Source organism: Sceloporus occidentalis, unplaced genomic scaffold (assembly GCF_023333645.1).
Source record: "Sceloporus occidentalis isolate IW3139 unplaced genomic scaffold, rSceOcc1.0.p SCAF_6, whole genome shotgun sequence".
Classification (NCBI taxonomy): domain Eukaryota; kingdom Metazoa; phylum Chordata; class Lepidosauria; order Squamata; family Phrynosomatidae; genus Sceloporus; species Sceloporus occidentalis.
In genome coordinates, this window is record NW_028316986.1 from 40,475,835 (window position 1) to 40,503,705 (window position 27,871).

Genomic DNA, 27,871 nt, shown 5'->3' on the forward strand with positions numbered 1-27,871 from the left:
TTGAAGCAGCATTAATTACTCTGAAGAGTCTTGCAGTTCACTTGCTGAATGGGATGTCAATAATATTAAGATACTTTCACAACCGAGCAAAAGCTAAATTTTGGTCCCGACCATCCTGATGACAGATTCTATTGCCTATTCTATTGGTCATCCTGACTAGAGCAGAGTCAATGTCTCTGTTGCACTTACTTACATGTTGACTCACCAGTCAACCATCAATTTAATGGGACTACCTAGTTGAGACTAACCAATAAGATTCCAGCCAGAGAATGGTACAAATAGGACACCGGTCTTTTGTCCATAATTCATCATATATAAGCACCCAACACACCAAAGTACTCTTGTGATGAAGGAAACAGGTTCCGTCCATCCCCCCCAAGTTCCAATAGCCTTAGACTGGGAGGTGATATTTCTTGAGACGACTAATTCTACGGTTATATTTGTATGGTGCAAGCTATATTCAACTGCATGTGTTAGTAATATACTGTATACATCCACTACTTGCATACTCTACTCAAGCCCGAATCTGAAATAAATAATATGAAGACTTTGAAATGTAAGTGATAAAACCTGTTTCCTGTAAAACTTTGAGCCTGGATTTTTATCTAAGCAATAATTCAAAGGAGAGCAATGTGTACCTTCAAATAGATTTATTATAAGACAGGAACCTGTTTTTTTTTAATGGTTCTCTTTTTTGTACAACTGTTTTCCACTGCTATAATTATTTGCAGGGAAGATTTATATAAAAACTGAAACTCATACAATGTGGAAAAATAATATAGTATCCTTTAAAAAACATATTCAACCTATGAAGTAATCAAACATCAGACAATCTCAAACTGACCCAGTTGTGTTCCTTCACAAACTTCTTCAATCGTATGGTTTTTTTCTTCATCACTTTATAGCCTTGATGCATGATGTATTTAAAATATTTGGAATCTAGACACATACAAAACAAAAACAAAAAAAATGAAATGGCATCAGGATGACTGGGAGATTTAAAATGAAACAATTTAATGCACATAAGGCTTTAGAGCACCCATGTCTATTTAATTTGATGCACATTCATAGCTTTATCTGAAGGCAACAGACACTTGGCTTATCAACAATAAGGGATGGTGGGCCCTTAAATAACCTTTTTTACAACCTGCCTTTCTTCTCATAGATTTTCACCACCACCATTTTATCTTCACAACAACCCTGTGAGATAGGTATGTGAGACTGGCCCAAGATCACCCAACAAGTGGCTTTAGCTCTGTGAAGAACTAAAACTGGATTTCCCAAGTCCGAGTCTAACACTCTAGCTACTACACCACATGGGCCCATTAGTCCAATAACATCTCTGCAGTCTAGCAACACAGCAACTCCTGGGCTAACATTTGCCTGAAGGACACATAAGACTAAAGCAGGGATAGGGCATATAATAGAATGCACACCTCACCCTTGGCATCCTTTCTCCTCCACCAATCTCACAGACCTGTCTGTACTAAATTGGAAGTCTGTATAAGGGGTTCGCGTGCCTGGTTGGATTAGTGTGCTTATAAAGCTCCTAGATTTGGTAACTCTGGTAAGCCACAGCTCTCAGTTATGGGAGCGTTGAATGGGGCACCCATACAGATCTTTGTGTACAATGCACTAAAGCCAGTGAAGCAGCCAGGAGTGAGAAACTCATGCTGGCATAAGTCCCGTCTCCTACTTTAGCCCTATGCATGTAGCAGGAAGAAATCTGCATAGGGCTTCTGTCTATTCTACAAACCATCATTCTCTCTATTCTACAAACTGTCTAACTTCTCTGTATAAATCATAGGAAGTGTAACACTCTCTTTTTAAAAAAAACTGCAGCAACTTTTTAATTTTAGTTCACCAGGTTCCTTAACCAGATTTAGATCTACAGTGTGGCAGTACCCTTCAACCCCAAATGACTCTAATACTTCAGCTGGGAGGTACTGATAAAATATACATGGCTTTCAGATCTCTAGTACCTGCTACTGGGTGGGAATGAAAGGAAAAACACTTCTGTGTGAGCAAGTGGAATAGGGGCTAGTGGGCAACAGCCTCCCCAATGCTTTTAGAAAAAACTGCAGACACTTCACAGCCTTTAAGGGTACAACATGAAGTTCCGCTATGCAAAACGTCAAAAATCTTGCTAGTATGCACAGATCATAAGTGTGCCAGCTTCAGGGTTTAGCAATTTTCCCTCCAGTATGATTACTGTAAAACACATAGGAAGTAGTTCTTCTTTGACAATACAGAGCAACTAATCTGTGAAGCTTGTTCTACATCTGGAAGCAACTTGTTTAATGGCACCAATTCAAGTTAAAAAGTTGAAGGGGCAGGGTATGTGGTGGAAATAAAACAGCCTTAATATCTAAAACAGTCTCACAAGCGTTTTAGAGCTATATGGAGCTTAAATGCTAAAAAACCAGGAACTAACAAATAGCACCATTCGTCATGTCAAGTGAAATGTCTTCCTTTACTATTCTTACAGTTCAGGGATGAAAGAAAGGGCAGGAGTGCTGACTGTGACACATAGAGAGGAAAACATCATCATTTTAAGCCAGAAGGTAGGAATTATGTAGCCCTACAGAGATTGTTGAACTCACCATTGACTGTGCAGGGAGTTGCAGTCTGAACATCCCCATAATTCCCACTCCTCTTCTAAATAATGGAATTTACTTTATGTGATGATCAGAACTTTTTTTTATTTTATTTTTTAAATTTTTACTACAGTGGACACTGCCTATGCCGGCAGAGAGGGGGAGTGTGTTCAGGGAGATGTTCCAAGCATTTCCAAGCACGAGTTATGATAGCCACAAAGTTAGGTGTTTTTAAAGTGCACAAGACACATCCATGGAAGATAAGCCTAGCAACGACTGAGAGCCATCAGGATGGCTATCTTCTACTTTCCAAATTTTATTATTTTTCATTGTTGGCCAAGATCCTGCATTGCTCTGCGGCATCTTATGGATTCTACCAGCAAAAACCTACATTTTAAGCCATGCCCCCCCATGAGGCTATTTCCAAGTTGCAAACAAAGAGGAGACAAGTTCCATGCACTCTAAGATGTCAACTGTTCATTCAGTGTTTAAAAAACCCAAAGTACATGACCACAGAGATAGGCCTGTATGTTAGAGAGTGTTCACAACTCCAATGATTTGTTTTGAAGGCTCATGAAGAAGGCCTAGTGTGGCCAAAAAACGTTGGGCTTTTTAAACACTGAATAAACAGCTGACCATCTTAAAGCACGTGGAGCTTGACTCCTCTTTGTTTGCTGCTTGGCTGTGTGTTTTCAGTTCCTTACGTATGCTATTTCCAAGTTGCCAGATGGTGAAGTGGGTAAGTGTTCAGCTCTCTTCCTGCAGCGGAGTGTGCTGCAACAGCCAGTGGCAGGAATTACATGTCACAGTGTGCCCAGATATATGACAAGGGCTTGATGTATAAACATTTAATTCTTTATAACACTAGGGGGCAAACAGGATTTAAACAAGAGTTAAACAGGAAATGTTGTGTGATAAACATCAGGCATTTCCTGTTTAACTCTCATTTAACTCTTATTTAAATCTTGTTTGCCTCCTAGTGTGATAGAGAAGCCTGCTCTCTGGCAACTCTGAATTGACCATGTTGAGGGAAGCTGCCCAGTTTAAATGGTAGATTTTGTGGGGAGAAGTGTGGAGAAGTCTGGTCATTGTGGTGATGCAATGACTGTAAAGATGAACTGCCATGTTACAAGCTGGGTTCACAACATCACAATTATTTAACAGGATGCCAGTCATCATCTGTTCTGTGAAGAGAAGCAGAATACTTCTTTTAGAGTTTTACCTTTTCCTAACAGTATTCCAGCCACAAGTACTTTTTCACAAGCAAGACCCTCATTTTCCTGCCAGTTCCTTTTTGCCAAATAAAGACTGAAATGAAAGGCTGGCCACCAGTCCTTTCGGGCACTCCATTCCTTTTTGAGCCAGTCAAGGTGTGTGTCAGAGCTGGGGGAAAATAAGAGAAGACGAAATGAGGCCCAGGTCCAAAGAGATTGTAACTCATGCACAGATGAAAGGAAATCCTGTGTTTTACCAGAACATTGGAGAAGTAGCATAGAGTATGTACCAAGGCCAGATAGAAGATAGACCAGTATCTAATGGTAAATCTCTGGGCAAGGTGAGATAGATGAACAAGAGTTTTTAACTTCTGTTTAACGTTGACAATGAAATAATAAGTCCCATGCCAAATTATGCTGCCAAAATTAAGAAAGGATATGAGGCATAAGCAGGAGGGTATTTTTTGTGTAAAGCGACTAAGAGCTCTATTACAGTGCTACCAAATTCTCTCGCATACTAGAGGTACCAGGTGAAAGAAAACATGGGACAAGGCTCCCGTTTCTTTAATGGTTGTGTAGAAGAAGATATTTAAGTTATTGCTTGTATGTTTGGTTGGGTGAAACACCACAGAAAGCATAATGATCTAAGTATTAGATATCAGTGGGGCACTTTTTAATAGTGGAGACAAGGTCCCTATTCCTATTATCTATAAAAGCTTTAGAATAGTGGGTATATGAGGACTCAAACTGTGCAAATGGTTGTGATTGTGATTGTCTATCTATCTATTGTTCCCCAGTGCATGGAACAAACAGATACATAGGAAATCACAGGAGGCAGATGAGAGAAAAACTTCATTATTTACTTACTTCTGCAGAATTTCTACAATCTGTTTTGCCAAACAGTTCCATGCTTTTACATTTTCCTTCCATTCAACAAAGTCCAAGGCTGCAAAAATTACTTTTAGACAAAGTTCATGATGTTTATTTTTTCCTGCAATTAGAATATATTGTTTTGAGGCATCTTATATTACTTAATAAGCAACAAGATCTAGATGTGTTCAGAGGAGGATACAAGCAACTACTAAGACCACACATTAGGTTAACATGTGTGGCAAATTGTCCTTCCCATTTGGCAGGATAATCCAAGCTATCCTGGGGCGAAGTAAGGATGGAGATCACCTCAGGCTAAATTTGAATTATGGATTCTTAGCTTCATTATTTAATCAGTAGAGTGAAATCCATTGGCTCTATAATACTACAAGTAAGAACATCAAGGCAAAATGCAATATAACTATTATGTGGCCTAAATACCCTAAAGATACCAGATCCTGTCTGACATTGAAAGCTAAACAGGGTCAGCTATTATCAGTATTTGGATGAGAGACTACCAACAAATGCCAGGTGCTGCGGGCTCTATTTCAGAAGAAGGAACTGGCAAAACCACCTTTTAGTTGTGCAATAACACCTTCCCAGTTCTTCCTACCTGCTGCAACCTTTTATGAAACCTTTCCAAGGTTAAAGTGGCACTCTAAAAAATAGAGGACATGGTTCAGGGCTACATGTGGACAAAAATATCACAGTAACTGATGATATTTGCTTGCATAAGTGGAAGTGTATGCATGAGTTCTGGTTAAGCACATTGTTTTTCTATATAACTCCCATTCTCAGACAAATGTGGCAGTACACTTTTCTTGTTAACTGCTTTTGAGTTGACGTTGACTCATGGTGACCCTGTGAATAAGACACCCCGAAGAGCCCTATTCTTAGCCTCTTTGGTCAGGTCCTGCCAGTTGAGGCTAGTGACCTCCTTGATATGTGGTCTTCCTCTTTCTTCCTTCTACCTTTCCTAGCATTATTCTTTTCTAATGAATCATGCCTTCTCATGATATGGCCAAATTACAACAGCCTTAGTTTGGTCATCTTGGCTTCCAGGGGAAATTCTTGATCTGTTCTAGGACCCATTTGGTTGTGGTTGCTTTTCAGCACTCTTCTCCAGCACGACATCTCAAATGAGTGTTCTTTATACCCGCTTTCTTCTCTGCCCAGCTCTCACATCCATACATGGTAATGTGGAAGACAAAGGCTTAAACAATTCTAACTTTTCTGTACAGTTGTGTATCTTTACATTAAAGCATCTTGTCTAATTCTTTCATAGCTACCTTTCCTATTCCTAGTCTTCTGATTTCTTGACTGCAGTCTCCATTCTTGACTGCAGTCTCCATTGATCCAAGGTACAGGAAATCTTTAACTATTTTAATTCCCTCGACTCACCATGAGTCAACGTCAACTCAACACTCTTCCCTTAACCAGGAACCATGTCCGGAAAACGGACTTCATTGAGTGTATCTACCTGACCCTGAAGGCTAGGGACAGTCTGGGGATTCTGTTAAGTCTACCATCCACCCCGTGTGCTAACAGACTCCCTGGCCGAGCTGACATATCTGGTCTTGGAACTGGTGTTGGAGTCTCCCAGGCTTCTTGTCCTGGGGGACCTCAACATCCCTTTCAAGGCCAGCCAAGGTCCAACAGGTGCGGCTAGGGAGTTCATGGCTACCATGACTGCCATGGGCCTGTCCCAAACGGTCTCAGGGCCCACGCATTGCGCTGGTAATACTCTTGATGTCGTCTTTAGTATGGACATGAATACTCTGTGGGCAGAGGTATCTAATATCTCTGCCCTATCATGGACAGACCACTTCCTGGTCGAGGCTAGACTCAAGGCATCTACCCAAATCCCTCCCGGGAGTGGAGGACCTATTAGGATGGTCCACCCTCGAAGGCTGATGGAACCCAAAAGGTTCCAAGAAGCCCTAGAGGGTTATATGGTTGGAACTGACAGCGATTCTGTTGATGCCCTGTCTAACATCTAGGATAAAGATCTCTCTAGGGCTATACACAGTATCGCTCCCAAGTGTCCTTTCTGGCCTGCTTCCAATAAGCAACCCTGGTATACGGAAGATCTCAGGGAAAGGAAGCGGGCCGTGCAACGACTCGAGCGCAACTGGCGAAGACATCATCACTTAGCCAACAAGGCACTCCTTGAGTCTCTCTTGAAGGCTTACGGAGTGGCAATAAGTCCAGCTAAACATTCATTTTATGCTACACGTATTGCGTCCACGGAGTCGCATCCGGCAGAGCTGTTCGGGGTAGTGAGGGAGCTAACACAACTGCCCCCCTCCCTGAACCCCATTTTAGAGCCATCTAAAGCCTGCTGTGACAAATTTAACAACTTCTTCGCGGATAAAATCTCTCGGCTAAGGGCTCATCTCGATGCCAGTATTTCTTCAGAACCTATAAGAGAGGTGTCCAGAGCTTCCGTGGACTCTATTAAACTGGATCACTTTGAGTTTGTGAGTACCGAGGAAGTGGACAAGATTCTTGGAAGTGTTAGGAAGACAACATGCTCCCTCGATCCCTGCCCTTCATGGCTGGAAGCTCAGGGGGGAACTGCGGTAACATCCATGCTGCACCGCATAATTAATACATCTTTTCGAGAGGGACGGTTTCCATCTAGCCTGAAATTAGCAGTAGTTAAACCTCTGCTAAAAAAGCCCTCCTTAGACCCCCTGATACATAACAACTATCAGCCTGTGTCGTTGCTGCCTTTTTTGGGAAAGGTGATCAAGAGAGCAGTTGCCTTCCAACTCCAAGCGATCTTGGATGAAATGGATTTTCTGGACCCATTTCAAACTGGCTTCCGGGCGGGCTCTGGAGTTGAGACTGCCATGGTCGCCTTAGTCAATGATCTCCGTCTGGGCATGGACAGGGGAAGCGTGTCCCTGTTAGTGCTTTTGGACATCTCAGCGGCTTTCAATACCATTGACCATGGTATCCTTCTGGAACGCCTGAGGGAGTTAGGTATCGGGGGCACTGCGCTCCAGTGGTTCCGTTCCTACCTCTCGGGCAGATTCCAGATGGTGCAGCTGGGGAACTCTTGCTCCGATAAGAGGGAACTTACATCTGGTGTCCCTCAAGGAGCTATCCTGTCCCCTGTGCTATTCAACATTTACATGAAACCACTGGGAGAGATCATCCGGAGACACAGGGCGCGGTGTTATCAGTACGCTGATGACACCCAGATATGCTTCTCTGTGTCTCCGACTGATGCAGTGACTAGGGATGGCATCTCTCCTCTAAATGCCTGCTTGGAGTCGGTAATGGGCTGGATGAGGAAAAACAAACTCAGCCTGAATCCAGAGAAAATGGAAGTACTAGTGATAGGTTCCCCAGGCCCGGGTAGTGAAATTTGTCCACCTGTCCTGAATGGGGTCATGCTCCCCCTGAAGGACTCAGTTCGCAGCTTGGGAATGCTTCTGGACTCGTCGCTCCAACTGACATCTCAGCTGGATGCGATGGTCAGAGGTGCTTATCAGCTTCGGCTAATACGCCAGCTGCGATCCTACCTGGACCGGAGGGACCTTGAAACTGTAGTACACGCTCTGGTAACCTCTCGATTGGATTTCTGCAATGCGCTCTACATGGGGCAACCCTTGTACCAAACCCGGAAGCTTCAATTAGTGCAGAACATGGCTGCGAGATTGGTCGCTGGATGTTCTAGGGCAGACCACATAACACCTATCCTGAAAGATCTCCATTGGCTGCCTATTCGCTTCTGGGCCCAATACAAGGTGTTGGTAGTTACCTATAAAGCCCTAAATGGCTTGGGCCCAGGGTACTTGGAGGACCGCCTCTCCCCATATAATCCGCCCCGCACACTCAGGTCAGCCGGGAAGAATTTGCTGAGGGTCCCAACTGTGCAATATGCGGTGACCTCGCAAAGGGCCTTTTCCATTTCAGCCCCAAAATTATGGAACAACCTTCCCGATGAGCTCCGTTCCATCGCCTCCCTAGATCTCTTTAAAAAGAATCTTAAGACCTTTTTCTTTTGCCAAGCTTTCCCCCCATGAGATGTGACATCATGTCCTTTCCCCTATTTTGTAATTTTGTAATGGATTTTTGTAAGGTTTTATGGTTCCTCAGCTGGCTGTGTAATTGTTTTTAATATGATATTTTTATACATTGTTTTTATCGCTATGTATGCACTTTGATGTTGGAATTTTAATCTGTATGCCACTTTGATCATTGCTGAAAAGTGGGATAGAAATAAAATCTATTATTATTATTATTATTATTATTATTATTATTATTATCTAAATTGAATTCATGTAAATCCTTAGAGGTAATTATTTTTGTTTTTTTTATGTTTATTTCTGAACTTTCTTCTTTAACTCTCCTTAGTAATTGTTCCAAGTATATGATGTTTTCTGTTCAAAACTATGAGTTTCCTTTCAACTGAGTAAGCACTACATCTACTGCTCTGTGATTAGGTAAGATCAGACTAAGGGCCCTTTCACACAATGCAGGTATAGTGCTATGATTTCACTTTAACCGCCATGTCCCATGGAACTCTGGCATTTGAAGTTTAGGAAGGGGTATTTAAAATTTTCAGCCAGGAGGCTCTAGTGCCTCACCAAGCTACATAATATTCCATAAAATGTTAATATAGAGTTATAATTGTCTAGTGTGAATGGGCTCCATTAAAGTGTTCCTTATTTGAACTTGGGATACCATCATCACTGGAAGAAAAAAAAATCAGCCACTCAATTTTAGCAACTGTATACATAAAGAAATATTCCTGAGGGCATAACACAAGTGTGGTAATTATTCTGAGCCACATATAATTCCTTAAGGTGATAAAACAACAGCACAATACTTATACTCAACAAGATGGCTGCATTAATACCTTGAGTTAATATTCTTTTTTCAGATAATAAGCTTAATCAAATCCGGAAACCTCTAATCAACTTGTTGTTTTATGCCTACAAATAATTTCTGACTTATGGCGATCCTGTCCCAGGGGGCAGTGTCTATATGTATTTCCTCAGCATCCTCCTTTCCTCCTAATTGTTGCAGTGCCAGAATCAACTTCTGCTCTGCTCTGCATCTACCTTCTGGCTAGAAGCTTCTTGTTGTTGAGTTCTTGTGTGTCTTGAAGTCATTTCCAATTTATGAGTATCCTAAGGCAAACCTATCACAGGGTTTTCTTGGCACAATTTGTCCAAAGGGAGTTTTGCCCTGGCCTTTCTCTGAGGCTGATAGAGTGTGACTTGCCCAAGGTCACCCAGTGGGTTTCCATAGCCAAGCAGAGATTTTTATTTGTGTACTGTTTCTCTTCACCTGCAGACTTTCTGTTCTTCTTTATCATTCTGAACTTTGTTTAGGCAAATATTTGTCAGAATCCAAATTGAGAAGTTATGTCCAGCAAAGCAAAGCCTAATTGGAATTTACCAAATATTTGCATCTTTATTTTCCCTCTTATTAAAAAAAAGTATTTTGGGCTTAATTCTTAGATCTTTATTACTGTACATATAAATGTCAGACTGAGTACTTAATAGCCATATATGTTTTCTGTAAGCAGAAAGTCCCAGAGACATAGGGCCATGGTAAAAAAAATATCCTATCTATGCAATTTATGGGACTTAGATGGTGATCAAGATAACAATGCCTCCAGTTGAAGTATCTGAACTGCCTTCAAAAGCAACACAAGACAAGGTGCGTTCCAATTAAGTCTTGCTGCAACTAAGCCAGATGTTAACTGAAATTAGTTTTACTTCCTCCAGATAGTGTCACAGCTGGCAAACAGCCTAAGATGTTTAAAACAATGCTTTTCTTCTGACACTACAAGTTTTTATCTATACCAGGCATCACTTATAACTATGCCTATATCGGAGTCTGGAGTTCCAAACTGGCCCCCTGGGATTCCCCAGAAGGCCAGGCCCCCTTCCCCACCAAGAACTTTAAACTAAAATATGCTGGTATCTTTTGCCCTGGCTTTCACTGGCATGCAGTCCAAGAACTTATCTGAAAATGGATTTAATTAAAAGAAGTTCCTCACACTTGATCTATGTGATTATATTGAAGCTTCCTGTTTTCTTTTATCCTCCCTGAAAAACAACTGCCAATCACACTCTAATGTTACTATGCTAGAGAAAGCAATATGGTGATTAGGAAGTCTTACTTGATTTGCTAAGCATGATGTAAAATTCCAACATTAGTTCATGAGAAGGAACAAGTTCATGCAAAATCTAGGAATAAACAGACAAAAGTTAACATACATAGATAAACTTGTGTGGGGAGAGTTATGTGGTTTCATACACCACTAATTTCAGCAGAATAATTATTAGCTTTATGCCAGAGTTAACTATAGCACTGAGCAGGATTGGGCTGCCAGTTTCACTTTGTAGCTCAAGTATACCTAAGCCAGTGCTGGCGAACCAATGGCATGGATGCCAGAGGTGGCACTCAGAGCCCTCTCTGTGGGCACATGTACTGTTGCCCCAGCACAGAGTTTGCCAGAGTTTGTTACTAGAAAGCCAGAGGGACATGGCACGTTGCAATAAATAAGTGGGTTTTGGGTTGCAGTTTGGGCACTCAGCCTCTAAAAGGTTCACCATCACTGACCTAAGCATTAAAAGCCCCCATTTTTTTTCCTAAGGTGCATGAGACAGGATGCTATGAAAGAGGGCAGAAAAACTATGTAGTAAATACAGTAAATACGATGGAAATAAACCAAAAGTATACAAAGATACTCAAATAATGGAAAGGAAAATATACCACTTCTGTCCCTCCTTCTCCTTCCCTGGACCTCTCCCGACCACCTAACACCGATTCCCAGGTGATAGAGGATAGGCTTTAACATTGGACTGAGAAGGAAAGCAAGTGGAGTTGATGGGATGAGAAGGCTTGCAAATTAGATTAGGAAGGGAAAGAAGTGGTTAAATGAGATTCTCTCTCTCTCTCTCTCTCTCTCTCACACACACACACACACACACACACACACACACACAGAGACAGAGAGAGAGAGAGAGAAACATGTATCTGAGGGGCATCAGGCTTGCTTGTTTCAGGACTTTTCTAAGTTGTATTAGTGTACTGACACATATATAAGTCGACCCAGGATTTTAGGGTCAATTTTGGGGCATACATTTCTTGACTTATAGGCCCATTACAGACGGGCCTTAAACTGCGGACTCAGTCCGTACTAGGGTTAAAAAGGGGCATCGCTTCCGGACGCCCCTAACCCTAGTACGGACTGAGTCCGTACAAAATGGCGGCGCCCCTTCCACATGGGGGCTGCCATGACGACGTCACAAACGCGCCGCCTCCAAACGGGGCGGCGCGGATGTGACGTTGTCGTGCTGCGCGAAGGCGCTTAGTGCGCCCTTTCGGCGGAGCCGGAAGGAGCTCCGAAACGGAGCTCCTTCCTGGTTTGCGTCACTGGCGCAGCCGTGTGAAGGCTGCACCAGCTACGCAAATCAGAAAGGGGCCAAGCGGCCCCTTTCTGAGAGTCCCCGCCACCGTTGGGGTGTCCTTGGAGCTTGAAGCCCCAAGGACACCTCTTTCCAGGCCGCAGGGAAGCGGCCTTTTGCCACTTCCCCGCGGCCTGGAAAGCGGTGGATCGGGGCCTCAGAGGCTGCTGTTCTGGCAGCTGAGGCCCTGATCAGGCGGGGAAAGGGCCAGTTACAGGCCGCCCCAAACTGGCGGTCTGTAATGCACCATAGTCAAGTATATATAGGCCCCATACAGACAGGCCAAAATAAAGCTGCTTCAGGTCACTTTGGAGGTATGCTGTTTAAATGATGCATGCATCCTAAGAGTCCGGAGGCCACACCAAAGCCACGATCCAGTCCTAAGGACTGGAGTGCAGCTTCCAGACTCTTAGGACACATGCATCATTTAAACAGCCTATCTCCAAAGTGACCTGAAGCAGCTTTATTTTGGCCAGTGTGTATGGGGCCATTGTAAAATAATTTCCAATCCTTTTTATTTCAATAGACAAGTCAAGCATATTTCCAGATTTATTTCAACAGAAATATTGTTTTTCAGGTTTGTGTTCTTTATTAATCAGAACAGTCATTAAATAAGAGCTCATACCTGGAGAACAGAGATCTGTGTCTTCCTTGATTCACCCCTTCTCTTAAGGAACTGATAGAGGAAGATGTGAGCATTAGGGTTAGAAGGAAATTTGGAATTATATGCATACTCATATAATATTTCTCTTGCTTCTCCATACTCCTCATAATGTTCCAGCAGCTGAAGGAAATACAAATGCATAACACATTATTTAAAGCTATCGACCACATTGTCACCTATAAGTACTTTATTTTGTCTGTAGAATGAACACTTCAGAATAAAAGTTACAGTTGAAGGAGACTGAGACAGTGGGCCAAAACCATTAGCTTTGGGTTATATATAAAATAAAACCTGGTCAGAACAAACAAATGGATACGTTAGTGAAGTATATGTGTGTATAGGATGGTTTAAATAAAAGTGCCCAAATATGATTTGATCATACAAACAGCATAAACAGATGCATATTTCCTGTATTTTGGCCAGAACAAAATATAGGTAATATGCATTTGTGAAAAAAGTTAATTGTGAAAAAAAAAGGGCTCAAAAGTTGTGACCAAAGAATAGCATTAAAAAGGGAAACGTTTTTTTTCTGTTTGTATTGAGATCTATGGGAAAACTGGGACTGAAGAAGAAACGAAACAATACAATAATTCTGGACTTGCCATCTTGCATGATCTTTTCTACATTTCTCCATATGATCTCCTCTGCACATCTGATACTAACAATATATGTGAAGGACTTTTTCAAGGAATTGTAATAGTGAATGGTGTTATTATAATATCACAGTACACACACACACAAAATGTGTTTTGAAATATACATTTGAGTTTGTTAGATATTTTGTTAATTTTGTCAATATACTAAGAGTTGGGTTGGCATTAATTGGTGCTCTGCTTCCAATACTTGGTTGTGGTATGTGGAGTCAAATATATGGCTTGGCATTTAGTGTTCATATCCAATTTTTGCTTTGTGCTCATTTTTTGCACACATTATGTCCTTTGTGATACACCAGTCCTTCTGGTCCTCCGAACACCAATGTTGTGATTAGCCATAGTCCATGGCATTCATATTATTGAGGTTCCCAGGGTGGCTTGCCTATTTGCCTATGAAATTTCATGGTCTAAGTAGGTTGAAAATTAATTACACTTGACATTATTGTATACTTTTTGAAATCAAACCTAGGAGACATCACAACACTACATTTAAAAAAATGCAAAACTACCCAAGCTTGTTAAGCATTTTTTGAAAGGCCTATTTAACAACCTACTGTGGAGATGTCAAAAGTTTTCACCAAGCCACAAAATCATAAATTGCCAGCACTACTTAAATAAAAAAACGGTAAGTTAATTATTAGAGTGTGCACTTACATCTACATAACAGATCACAAAAGGATCCCAAACTCCAGGGATTTTAATTAGCTCTTTAAGACCGCCCTTAGCCTGCTGGTACAATCTTTGCATTTCCTGTTGAACGGAAGTTCCAGCATAGCTGTCTTCAGCTGTGAAACAAAAGATATTAATTTTTATATTAAATAAATTCAGTGATATGACACTGGGCTAATCATGAGCTAGTCACTAGCCTCAGTTTTTAAAAGAATGTTTCAAGCAACCTCAAAAGAATATTAGAAAGAGAGAAGAAGCAAAGAGGGGATGGTAAATTCTAATTCAAAATGTAAGAGGAAATATCTCATGTGTAATATAGCACCTATATTCTTCATTTTAGACTTTTCAACCAGAGTTAAAGTGCAACTCTAAGACAATGCGCAAGGCGGTTTTTGTCACCTTTATTCCTCCAGACTTCGTAGACCACCTTTTTCTGCCCCAAAAGGGTAAAATGCCTCTCCTGGAAGCCTCCATGGGTGACAACAACCCCTTCCACTATTCAACATCAAAAAATAAACACTTTTTAAAACTAGATGACTGATTTTAAACATTGGAACTTGGGGGGGGGGAATGCACATTTTTAGCAGCACATGGCTCCCATAAGGTCCCTGGGGGTCCAAAATTAGACCTTGGAACTGTTCTAGAGCCCTGTTCTAGAATCTTTCTGTCCAAACCACACCAAACCACTGACTAATGTATAAGATTATGTAGTGATAGTTCATGCCAGAATTAGACCATTTTTGCTGCCTGATGCTGAACAGCAGATGGCATCTCTTTCCTACTCAAATTCAGTTGCATACAATCCAAGGCCAGCCAAATTATGTTTCCATCAAGGGTAGGGTTGCCATACATCAGGACCTCCAAACCAGGACAAATGTAGGACAAGATTTTCAAATGTAGGACACTTTTTTTTTTTTTTTTTTTTTTTTTTTTTTTTTAATGGAGGACACGCGAAAAAATTGATGATTTTTTTAAAATGTTAATATAAATGATCAAAATGGAGGACATTTTGGCATTATTCCTAGACAGATGGCAGAAATGTACTTCCCTTTCTGGCCAACCCCCCTCCCCCCATTCCAAACAGCACATTTGGGCATCAAACATGGCTTTACTTAATAATAAAAATAAAATAAAATAAAAAGGAAGGGTTGTTTATTTTTAATAATAAAAATAAAAGGCAGGGTTGTTTTTTTAATCATAAAAATAAAATAAAAATAATATAAAAGGCAGGGTTGTTTATTTTAATAATAAAAATTAATTTAAAAAAAAGAAATAAGGCAGAGCCGAAATGGCCACTCACCTCTCCACTTCCTCCTCCTCGGCGCCATTTGGAAATGGCGCTCTCCCCTCCCCCTGGCCCAGAGGCCTACCCTCATTGGTCCTCCTCTGCCTCCGCCTCCTCCTCCTAGTCCTCCTCCTCCTCCAAAGCTCCGCCTGCTCTTTGGCACTGGCCAATGGCACACTGGGGCTGGAAACAGCCCCACTCCTCCCCTTCTGCTATTGACCAACCAGCCAAAGAAGACGAGCTCCCCTTTTCCAGCCCTGCGCACTATTGCAGCCGCGTGGGGCTAAAAAAGAGGAGCTCATCCTCTTTGGCTGGCTGGCCAATGGCTGGCTGGCCAAAGAGGACGAGCTCCTCTTTTCTAGCCCCACACACGGGCGCGCTTGTGGGGCAAGTGCGCGCTGTTGCCTGCCCAGGCAAGTGCCGCGGGCGGCGCTGCCGAGGAGAAGGAGGTGGGTGGCCGGCCGTGCGCATTAGTGGCCGCGGCAATGGCCGCATAAGTGGGCCCGGCCCAGAGGCCGGGCACAAAACTGGGATTTGGGGCGAACCGGGCTGGGGGGGGCCGGTTCCTCCAAAAGCGGGATTGTCCCGGGAGCCGCCAGGATATGGCAACCCTAATCAAGGGAGAAAAATTTTTAAAATACATCTTTATAAAAATTTAGGGATAAATTAATTTGCAATCAGTCCCCCTTTTATGACACTCAAAATCAGTTGCCTGATGTGGCTGATTCACTTTGACTAGACTTGTTTTATGCTTTTATGATATCAAGTTGGTTGAAAATTACTCTGGTTCAACCAGAAGAGATATTTGCTTTCTCACACGATTGCTTTGTCTTCATAAGACTTAAAAGACTTATGCAGTCATAATGGAAAATTAAGCTTTATTTTGGACTACCTAAACCAGAGCTGAGAATCATGATGACCTCCAAATGTTGTGGGATTGCAACACTCATCACCAACAGTCAATGTAGAAAATTTGCTAAATGCTGGGACCAGCAGTCCAATAACATCTGGAGGCCAATATAATTCCAACCCCTGTCCTAAACAATAGCAACTATGGCTTTTCACTATGTCAACCTATGTGAGTGCAAGGTGACAAATAGGTCATTTGGCACAAGAATTCTTTCTAGAATTCTTTACAGCAAATAGGATTAGCTTGGATGCCACTAAAATTTGAAGATCTTAATGAGGGTTAAGACAACAAGCCATGATTATGTTTACCCAGTAATAAGGACCCTGATCAAGATTATCAGCAACATCTGTGAAATGACAGTATTAGTCATTTTTCCCTCACAAGAAAGCCAATAGGTTTTGAGGTATGTACTCCCCAATTCCTTGTGTAAGATCCAATAGTGATGTAATGATGAAGAGAAAGTTTGAAATCCTGTTGGCACAACTGGTGGCATAACTGAAGGTGATGTCAAAAGTAAAAAGAAAACACCAGAGAAAGGAGAAAAAACCTGGCAGGAACAGTGGCAGAAGGAGAAGACTGTTTCCTGAATGCCTGATTTCCAGGGAAGGGAAAGCCCACCAAGCTTAGGAAGTAGGGAAGGGATGTCTACCATAAGGCAAGTGATTACCCAACCCACTCCTCCCATATTGCTTTAGCTCAGTGGATTCCTCCCAGACTCCATGAAACCAGGTATTTGTGGTAGTAGGCTTCACCTCCCATCACCACCTAGCCTACTTCACTTCATGAGCATAAAATAAGTTAAACGACTGACATAGCAGATCACTACAGTAGCATACTGATTCACTATGATCTTGTCCCAGAACTCCCACAATATAATAAAAAAGACTAACCTTCTCTTCTGCTGCACAGGAAGGTAGGCTAATACCACAATCCTAAGGATGTTTACTCAGTCTCATCAAGCTTGGTGCAACTTATTTCCTAGTAAAATGTACTTAAGATGGTAGCACAAGTTTCTCACCATAGTTTCAGATTCCAAGAATTGGATGTGAAAACTATGGTTGGCTGCAAGAGTTCTGGACAGTACCAGCTTACCTGAAGACACCTACTCACCAAGTTCCAACATGTCTGTTTTCTTTTTTAACCACTTATAATAATCCAGCAGTCCCCTATAGCCTTGAATGAGTTTCCGTTCTTTTTCCTGGATAGTTGTGAGTTCTCCATAGTGCCAGCTTTCTGCCAGAAATAAGTTCTGATAGGCTTCCTCCAGAAAGCCATTGCACAAAAGGTGGAAGGCATGTTCCAAAGAACCCTATAATAATTTTAAACCTGGTTTACATTCCTTATTAGCAGCAGCAACTCTGAAAGCAATGCTACAATACAGTTCAATGTGCTCAGCAGTGTAACATCAGACATCCCAGCTAATTTCAGTGCCAAATGATAGTTCTATCTGCAGCAGAGGGATGTATCTTCAGGATGAACTGTAACATTACTTACTTCAAAAAACAATAGAGCCATTGAATCTTAGAATCATAGTTGGAAGAGACCACAAGGGCCATCCAGTCCAACCCCCTGCCATGCAGGAAATCCAAATCAAAGCATCCCCAACAGATGGCCATCTAGCCTCCGTTTGAAGACCTCCAAGGAGGGAGACTCCACTACACTCCGAGGGAGTTTGTTCCCCTGTCGAACAGCCCTTACTGTCAGGAAATTCCTCCTAATGTTGAGGTGGAATCTCTTTTCCTGGAGCTTGCATCCATTGCTCCAGGCCCTAGTCTCTGGAGCAGCAGAAAACAAGTTCGCTCCCTCTTCAATATGACATCCCTTCAAATATTTAAACAGGGCTATCATATCACCTCTTAATCTTCTTTTCTCCAGGCTAAACATCCCCAACTCCCTAAGTCGTTCCTCATAGGGCATGATTTCCAGACCCTTCACCATTTTAGTCACCCTCCTTTGGACACGCTCCTGTTTCTCAATGTCCTTTTTGAATTGTGGTGCCCAGAACTGGACACAATATTCCAGGTGGGGCCTGACCAAAGCAGAATACAGTGGCACTATTACTTCTCTTGATCTAGACAGTATACTTTTATTGATGAAGCCTAAAATTGCATTGGCCTTTTTAGCTGCCGCATCGCACTGTTGACTCATGTTCAATTTGTGGTCTACTTGAACTCCAAGATCCCGTTCACATGTAGTCTCATTCAGCCAGGTGTCCCCCATCCTATATCTGTGCATTTTATTTTTCTGCCCTAAGTGCAGTACCTTACATTTCTCTGTGTTGAATTTCATTTTGTTAGCTTTGGCGCAGCTTTCAAGTCTATTCAGATCATTTTGAATTTTGATCCTGTCCTCTGGAATATTAGCTATTCCTCCTAATTTGGTGTCCTCTGCAAATTGGATAAATATGCTCCCAATTCTGTCATCCAGGTCATTGATAACGCTGTTATAACTGGCCCCAGGACAGAGACCTGTGGGACCCCACTGGTCACTTCTCTCCAGGATGAAAAGGTGCCATTGTTGAGCACCCTCTGGGTTCAGCCGGTCAACCAGTTACAAATCCATGTAACAGTTGCCTTGTCTAGCCCACATTTTACAAGCTTGTTTGCAAGAATATCATGGGGAACTTTGTCAAAGGCCTTACTGAAATCAAGATATACTCTATCCACAGCATCCCCTTCATCTAACAAGCTTGTAACATTGAAAAATGTTTAACTGGGAAAAAATTATACTATGTGTTTCACTAAATTTTTAAAATAATTTTTTTAAAGTAAATATTGTTTATGGGGAAAGTGAGCCATTTATAGCTACAGATCAAGAACTAACAGCACTATCTCAACATGGATTTAAAAAGAAAACATATTCATGTAAGGTGTTGCTCAGTACTATCCTTACCCTTAAATATTTTTTTACTCCTAAATTTTTCATCCGTTCTGCGAAGTGATTGGTCTCATCTATATTGCTCTGTGGATGCTGCTGTACAATTTCTGTTCCTATTCTCCAGATGACCTGTCACAGAAAATAAAAACAAATGTGACCGCTGAAGTAAATATGAACACATCTTCAAAATTTTTGCAACAAGAAAAGAGCCATTTTAACTGGATAGTGTAAAGGGCTCTGCTGTGCCAGAGAAAAGTGTTCAGCTCATTCCTAAACATTTTAGACCAGGAATAGGGAAAATGTAGTCTTGCAGGCACTGTTATTGAATGTAACTAACCAACACAGCCAATGGTGAGGCACAATGGAAATTGCAGCTGAACAACACCCAGGGAGTTACACATTCATACTTCATTATGTAGAAATTAAGACCAGAGTAGTCAATGCAACATCTCTTTGTGTAAAACTCTAGAGCAGGGATAGGGAAAGTACAGAATAGGGATGTGTTCAACCCCTGGCCCTGTTTTGCTGCCCCCAAACCCTCCAAAAGCCTCTCAATACCTTTAGATCCCCAAAGTTTTTATTACAAGCAGTTATTCACCCTAACACCAAAAGCAACTCAAAACCAATGCAAAACGTGACAACCCCTCCCCCAGTAAAACATACAGGTATCTTAAACGTCCTCAACTAAAAAAAACTATAAATTGGCTGAAAACAAAACAGGAAATGATATGATCACTTCCCATTACATTAGCAATGATAGTACAGCCTGAAGGTTTGAATAATGCCCCCCTTCAGTCACTCACTCCACTTGAGAGTCAGAATATTTGCTTGTTTGTTTACCTCAGAGGCTTCCTGTTGTCTGTACACACTGGTGCTTTCCAGCATTTCCAGATAGCTTTCCATTAATTCTGCAGCCCTCTGCCACTGAGACTGTAAAAGGGCATTCTGTATACACCTTAAACAATCTTCTTTTGACCTATATAGTTCTGAGGGCTCACAGGTCACATATGCTACAATGAAAAAAAGATAGGTTTCAGATCAAAAGTGTGTATTATAATGCAATTATGGACTTTCTACACAAAAAATAACAACTTATAGAATCATAGAATCGTAGAGTTGGAAGAGACCTTGTAAGCCTATAAGTTCAAGGCAAGATGTAGCATGGAGGTCAATGACAACATTAAATCTGCATTTCATTGGCTCCAAATGTAAATTCTGACAGCATAATGGAAAATACTCTTAACTATATATATAATTTCTTCTACTGTAAATACTGTAGCATTCATTTGCCAAGTTAGTTTCTTTTCCTTTGCTTTGCATGTACTGTAAACTGAAAAGGAAAAGCAGTCTTATTTCTGATCAGTGAATGAGCATTAAAAAGAACTATCTTTTTCTCCAATAGAATCAAACTAATTTGAGCGTGCAAGGCCTTAAGTCAAAGCGGCCTTCTTCATAAAAGCATTTTGTGTTAAATGTTAAAACAGGCATGAAAAGCACAAATGAAAAATAAATTTAATTTTGGTGTCTTGCATATACAATGTCATTGTTACATACAGTGATTATACAGCAGAAACACAGCCCCTTTGTTTGTAAAGGTAAAGGTTTCCCCTTTGATGTGACTGTTTAGTCATGTCTGACTGTAGGAGGCAGTACTCATCTCCCAGTACTTCTCAAATAGTGGGGCGGGCCCCCCGGGGGGGGGGCGCGAGGCTCTGTAAAGGGGGATGTGAGGCTCCGTAAAGGTATGTTATGCAGAGGTGTACTTATAACAATTTTATAGACAAATGATACTATTTACAGTCGCGCGGGGGGCGCAAAATGTTTTCTTCTTCCTAGGGGGGGCATGACAGAAAATAATTGAGAAGCACTGAACCAAGGGAGCCTCTGGGGTCATGTGGCCAGCTTGACTAAATGCTGAGGCACACAGAACACTGTTACCTTTCCACCAAAGTTGTACCTATTTATCTACTTGCACTTTTACATGCTTTCGAACTGCTAGGTTGGGAGAAGCTAGGACGAGTGACAGGAGCTCACTCCATCACATAGTGGAGTGTGTGGTCTCAAACTGCCAATCTTGCAGTCGTCAGAGTCGGTGTCTTAATCACTAAAGCCACTGCACCCTCCTTTATTTGTAACTCCTCTAATAAAGAAATAGTTATTACTGTTGTCCTCTGATGCTTCTTCTGCATGCCCTCCTTTCTCTGCCTGTGGTTGTCAGCAGGACCCACATTTTACCCCACATCAGGCCAGAGGTAGAGTCGGCAAAAGGACAATCAGAGGAACAGGACACAAGAAGCAATTGCTGTAGCTGGATTACAAGTGTATTGTGAATGATGAGGCCCTTTCTCTGGATAATGACATACAACAGGCAGCTGCAAGATTCTGGAGCAGCACCCTTGAACTGTCAGTCAGTATTTTCAGAAGTACACTACTGCCAGGCTAGGGCTGTACTACATAAGAACAAGCCAGCAAGGACTGAACAAATGCATTTACTTTCCCAATTTTGCTTTCAAGATTGGAGGCATAAGTGAATTGAAGACAGCTATCCATTTAAAAACACAGTGACAATCCAGTTGTCAGTATGCAATATATGGGCAATCTATAGAAGCAAACATTCAACTTAACATTTATAGCCATTTTGGAAAATCTACCCAAAAACAGCATACAACAACAAATAACAAATTCTCTGTTGGAAAATATTGGACAATACTGGAGATATTTAGCCAATCATGAAACAGACACACAAGCATCACGCCGCAACCCCGATCTAGCCTTTCCATGAAGCAAAACTAAGTCACAAAAAGCAGCTACTTTTTGCACTGCAGAAAGGACACCCTAGCTACGACGGCTTTTCAGTGCTCCTTTGGTGCAGTGCATTTAAACACTGCACCAACTGAGAGCCATGATGCCCCCCAGCATGATACCAGCGTGGGGGCGGCTGGTGTGCATATGCTATGCCCCCATGCCAGCTCTTTATGCTGGTCTTTTGAGGGCCAAACACAGCTATATCTTTGAATTCATTAACTAAAATAGTTATTTTGACATTTGTGGAGGAAACAGGAATAGTGATCTTGTGCTTTTTGGAGTGGCCAAGCCCAGCCTGCTCCCCCACAAGTTCCAAAATGCCCATCTAAGAAAGGAAGGAAAACAGAAACCAGAAGTAGGTAGGAAGCCACTGCCAGTTTTAATTTCTTTGGTATCCCCACACACAACCTTTTCAGCCTCTGGACTTTCTGTTATTCTCTTTTCCTGGGCTAGCTTTTCCTCAGGCAGAAAGGTTTTGCTTTGTTTTGAATGTTGGGGAGGTTCAATCACTGTCACTCCCTTTCAAAGTGGGAGAGAAGAGATAAATTGTGCAGTTTTCAGGAAAATATACATTGGCTGCAGTTCTACTACAAAAGGTGACACTGACACTTGCTGTAGGCTAATGAATGATGGTGGGGGGGGACACTTCTCATTTCTGTTATTGCCAGCCAGATCTAGCACTTTATGTAAAGCAACAACAATCACACAGCCACCAATCCATTACATCACTTAAGAACTTACTTGGGTGGCGAAAATGCCTTGGGAGGGAAGGTAAATAAATTCCCGCAACTGGAGCATTAATTGCATTTAGCGCAGACATATCCTCTGATTCGTCTTCTGTGAAGTCTTGCCTACTCTCATCTTCCAGATCTTCAACGAAGCTATTCATCTCTGTAAAGGGAGAAAATTTAAATATATACTGTATCTTTAAAAATAGACAACTTTAATTTTTCTCTCTTTTTGATTGGTCTCCTGTATTGTGGTTTGGAGTACCTACAGCTGTGCATTTTTTAAAAAAATCATCTGTCCATGAAACCACCAGATGGCATCAGAGAACAGATTTTTCCCAAATACTTCCCAACCTGTAGAGAGGCTGTAATAACACAGACTTATAAATAGACTCATGTGAAGTACTCATCTTCCAGATATATTTTGAATGCTATTATCTGGTCCATTCACTAAGCAAAAGGGGAGCTTCAACAAGGTGGAGCTTTTGAACTACAGATCACACTGGGCAAACTAGCTGGAGGTTCTGGAAGCAGAAGCAGATTATGGTAGTCAAAAAAATTAACTTTTCCAAGCTCTAAGCAGATGCGAGAGCACTCAGTAGAAAATAACAGAGAAATCCAGGGTGTTTATGTAGCAGTGATTGGTATGTTTCCTGGCATGCTACAATGGCCTCCCAAAGGCCACAGTAAACAAAGGTGCTCATGCTCTAATTTAGACTGTATTTTGGTAGGGTTACATATTTTTTCTTATGAGTCGTTAAAAGTACAATGCATCTACATGCAAATAAATGAAGCACAACCTTTCTCCTGGAAACTGAATATGTGATTTTCACAAAAAAGTTGTCTAATGGGGCAGTATAATTACTGCATGTACTCTACTAGAAGTCAAACTCATATATAAGTTGAGGGCAAGTTTTATGGCCAAAACTATGGATTTTGATATAACCCGTGGACAGGTTGGGGGTAAAACTTAGGGGCATGCCACAAAGGATATGAAGGATGAAGCAAAAGAAAACAATACCAAAAGAACTCACAAAATCCCAACAGGCTCACACTAAAGGCTGGATGGAAGAGAGAACAGAGGGAGGTCAGTGCTTTTAGAACAGATTACACTCTTGCCTTTCATCAAGGGATGGTTGCTTTTTAAAATAAGAGTTAACGTACTGTACTTATATTGACCTGTGGATAAGTTGACTCAGGGTTTTTGATTTTTAGGGTTAACAAGAATAATCAAAAACATGGAGGCAGAAACAAACATGCAACAAGGCATACTGTGCTTGTGCACATTAAAGAAAAATATGCCTCTGATCCCATCCCCAAGGCAAAAGTTTTTAAGGCCCCATACAGACAGGCCAAAATAAAGCTGCTTCGGGTCACTTTGGAGGTATGCTGTTTAAATGTTGCATGTGTCGTAAGAGTCTGGAAGCCATGCCAAAGCCACAATCCAGTCCTAAGGAATGGAGTATGGCTTTGGCGCAGCTTCTGGACTCTAAGGACGCATGCATCATTTAAACAGCATACCTCCAAAGTGACCCCAAGCAGCTTTATTTTGGCAGTCTGTATAGGGCCTAAGAATAGTTTTATGCCACACTTCAGCATATCAGATATGCTGGCAATGTGTAGCATATCTGTCAACTGCTGATACAGGATGAAAAGTGGTATTTAAGTTTAGGTCCACACTCAGCCATGAATCTTATTGTGTGACTTTGGGGCAATCCAGACCGCCCCAAAGGGATAGGCTGGAGGTGCCCAGTCGCCCTCCAGAGGGACGCTGCAGCAGCCAAACTGCACAGCATCTCTCCAGACCAAAAAGAACCCGGAAAAATGGTTTCTTTTTGGTGCGCTAGGACAACAGCACCAGTGCACCACTGGCGCACTGTGACACGTCCAAGATGCAAGCGCAGCACCCAGCGGTGCGGATGCTGTGCTGCACTTGCGTCACGCATGCATGCCATGTATGGATGATGCCACGTAAAGAAGGCACCATCCATACGTATTAGGGTTCCAGAGTGTGCAATTGCCGTGTGCTCTGGAGCCCTAATTTCAGCGCCGACACAGCGCTTTCGGCCCATCTGTTTTGGGCCTTTGGGTCAGGCAACATCTCTCAGACAAACCTACTTTACAGCTATTTTGTGGATAAAATGAAAGGAAGGAGAAAAATGTATGCTGGAAGCAAAACAGGAGTTAAATGCAAAATGAAACTAGCCACAAAACAAGCGAATAGCTGATAACTCTTAATTTTGTGCAATTTTGGTGGTCCAAGAAATATATTGTGTTTTGTGGATTTTTTAAAAACCTTAAATTTGCAGAGATATACCAGCAAACTTATAAAAATGAGATACAGTCTGCCCTCCTTATCCACACATTTTTATCCACGGATTTAAGTCTCCATGGCTTGAAAATATTTTAAATATATATATATATACACATTCCAAAAGGCAAATCTGGATTTTGCCATTTTATATAAGGGAGACCATTTTACTACGTTATTGTATAAAATGGGATCTGAGCATCCACATATTTTGATATCCACAGGGAGTCCTGGAACCAAACCACAACAGATATCAAGGGCCCACTTTATATAAAATTATTTTTCATATGACAACAGTGTCGGTACCAAAGGAAAACCTTTTTGGACGCTCCACCAAGAAATCTCTCTCCCTTGTAGATGATGATCTTCATATCTCTAATCAGGAAGTATATGGAGAAGGATGCAGGTTAAAGATCTCCAAGAATGGGCAAGCTGATAGAACAGCAGAGATATTTAAATCCCAAGTTGTGTGCGATTTTAAAGTAAAGAACTATTAGATCAACACAAAGTGAGCAGGTCTAAGGGAGGTCATTTAAAAGTGCTGTGACATGGGCAAACCAATTAAAGTCCTGACAACCAATTAGGGCGACCAGCTATCCTCCTTTTCCAGGGTATGTCCTCCATTTCAGCCCTCTGTCCAGGAGGAATTCCAAGATATCCTCCATTTTGAGCACAAGTAAGAAACATGGATTTATATTTGTATGAGTGGTTGTCTAAGCTTTAATTTGGTGATGTCCTACATGTTCTTGAATGTTGTACATTTTGCAGTGCCTTGTCCTCTTTTGCAGTGGCTTGTCCTCTGGTCACCCTGCACACAATGCAGTAACAAAGGCTTGTTTACAGTCCTCAAAGGCAGACTTGTGTACAACTCATTGCAGTAATTCAGCATGGAGCATAGTGGCCATGTCGCCCTCACCCAACAAGAGTTGAGGAAATTTGGAACAAGCCAGGAAATACAGTTGTTCACCTCTTAGCAGCAACGAGCATGATCACTCCGTCATATTTTGTTGTTGTTGTTGTTGTTGTTGTGTGCCTTCATGTCGTTTCCAAGTTACGGTGACCATAAGGCAAACCACCTATCATGGTAGAGAGATCTTGTAACACCTTTGAGACTAACTGAAAGAAAGAAGTTGGCAGCATGAGCTTTGGTAGACTTAAGTCGACTTCCTCAGATGCATTTGATGATGCCAACTTCTTTCTTTCATTCAATCTCAAAGGGGCTACAAGATCTCTCTACATTATTATTATTATTATTATTATATCCAAATGCACTTGGTGGAAGGAGACTGAAGCCTTCCAAAGCTCATGCTGCCAACTTCTTTCTTTCATTCAATCTCAAAGGGGCTACAAGATCTCTCTACATTATTATTATTATTATTATATCCAAATGCATTTGGTGGAAGGAGACTGAAGCCTTCCAAAGCTCATGCTGCCAACTTCTTTCTTTCATTCAATCTCAAAGGGGCTACAAGATCTCTCTACATTATTATTATTATTATTATTATATCCAAATGCACTTGGTGGAAGGAGACTGAAGCCTTCCAAAGCTCATGCTGCCAACTTCTTTCTTTCATTCAATCTCAAAGGGGCTACAAGATCTCTCTACATTATTATTATTATTATTATTATATCCAAATGCATTTGGTGGAAGGAGACTGAAGCCTTCCAAAGCTCATGCTGCCAACTTCTTTCTTTCATTCAATCTCAAAGGGGCTACAAGATCTCTCTACATTATTATTATTATTATTATATCCAAATGCATTTGGTGGAAGGAGACTGAAGCCTTCCAAAGCTCATGCTGCCAACTTCTTTCTTTCATTCAATCTCAAAGGGGCTACAAGATCTCTCTACATTATTATTATTATTATTATTATATCCAAATGCACTTGGTGGAAGGAGACTGAAGCCTTCCAAAGCTCATGCTGCCAACTTCTTTCTTTCATTCAATCTCAAAGGGGCTACAAGATCTCTCTACATTATTATTATTATTATTATTATTATATCCAAATGCATTTGGTGGAAGGAGACTGAAGCCTTCCAAAGCTCATGCTGCCAACTTCTTTCTTTCATTCAATCTCAAAGGGGCTACAAGATCTCTCTACATTATTATTATTATTATTATTATTATATCCAAATGCACTTGGTGGAAGGAGACTGAAGCCTTCCAAAGCTCATGCTGCCAACTTCTTTCTTTCATTCAATCTCAAAGGGGCTACAAGATCTCTCTACATTATTATTATTATTATTATTATTATATCCAAATGCATTTGGTGGAAGGAGACTGAAGCCTTCCAAAGCTCATGCTGCCAACTTCTTTCTTTCATTCAATCTCAAAGGGGCTACAAGATCTCTCTACATTATTATTATTATTATTATTATTATATCCAAATGCACTTGGTGGAAGGAGACTGAAGCCTTCCAAAGCTCATGCTGCCAACGTCTTTCTTTCAGTGAGTCTCACAAGGTGCTACCAGATATCTCTACAGACTGATTCTAAGACTCTCACAGCTATAGCTTTGCATTCTACATCTATCATGGAGTTTTCTTGGCAGGTTTCTTCAGAGGGGTTTGCCACTGCCTTCCCCTGAGGAGGCTGAGAGAGTGTGACTTGCCCAAGTGGCTTTCATGCCCAAGCTCTGGACCCCACAACAAACTCCAGCTCCCAGAATTCCATAGCAAAGAGCTAAACACAGAGTTAAAGCGTCACTCTACACGTTTCCTACCTCTATGAGTAAAACGACGCCTCGCGCGCCCACATCCGGGGAATTTGTTGCCTTACAAGATCGCATCCGACCATCCTCTCCTCACGGCTCTCCAAACTGCGACCGTCTTCCTTTTCCTTCCACTCC

General features: G+C 41.5%; 1 protein-coding gene across 2 annotated transcripts; it reads right to left on the reverse strand.

Moving 5' to 3' along the window:
- Nucleotides 1-635: 635 nt before the first annotated feature.
- On the reverse strand, nucleotides 636-27,866 carry TAF1A (TATA-box binding protein associated factor, RNA polymerase I subunit A). 2 transcript variants are annotated; one of them, XM_089528335.1, is made up of 11 exons: nucleotides 27,746-27,866; nucleotides 22,725-22,874; nucleotides 20,019-20,188; nucleotides 19,194-19,307; nucleotides 17,412-17,610; nucleotides 14,092-14,222; nucleotides 12,746-12,904; nucleotides 10,830-10,896; nucleotides 4,679-4,802; nucleotides 3,820-3,980; nucleotides 636-939 (listed from the first exon to the last, which is right to left on the reverse strand). In XM_089528335.1, exons 2-11 carry the CDS (start codon nucleotides 22,870-22,872, stop codon nucleotides 818-820), a joined length of 1,395 nt encoding a protein of 464 aa, XP_089384461.1. In that variant the 5' UTR covers nucleotides 22,873-22,874; nucleotides 27,746-27,866; the 3' UTR covers nucleotides 636-817. The 2 variants fall into 2 exon arrangements, with proteins under 2 accessions (XP_089384461.1, XP_089384462.1); XM_089528336.1 differs by lacking the exon at nucleotides 3,820-3,980 and having other exon boundaries at nucleotides 833-939.
- Between the last annotated feature and the right edge of the window lie 5 nt (nucleotides 27,867-27,871).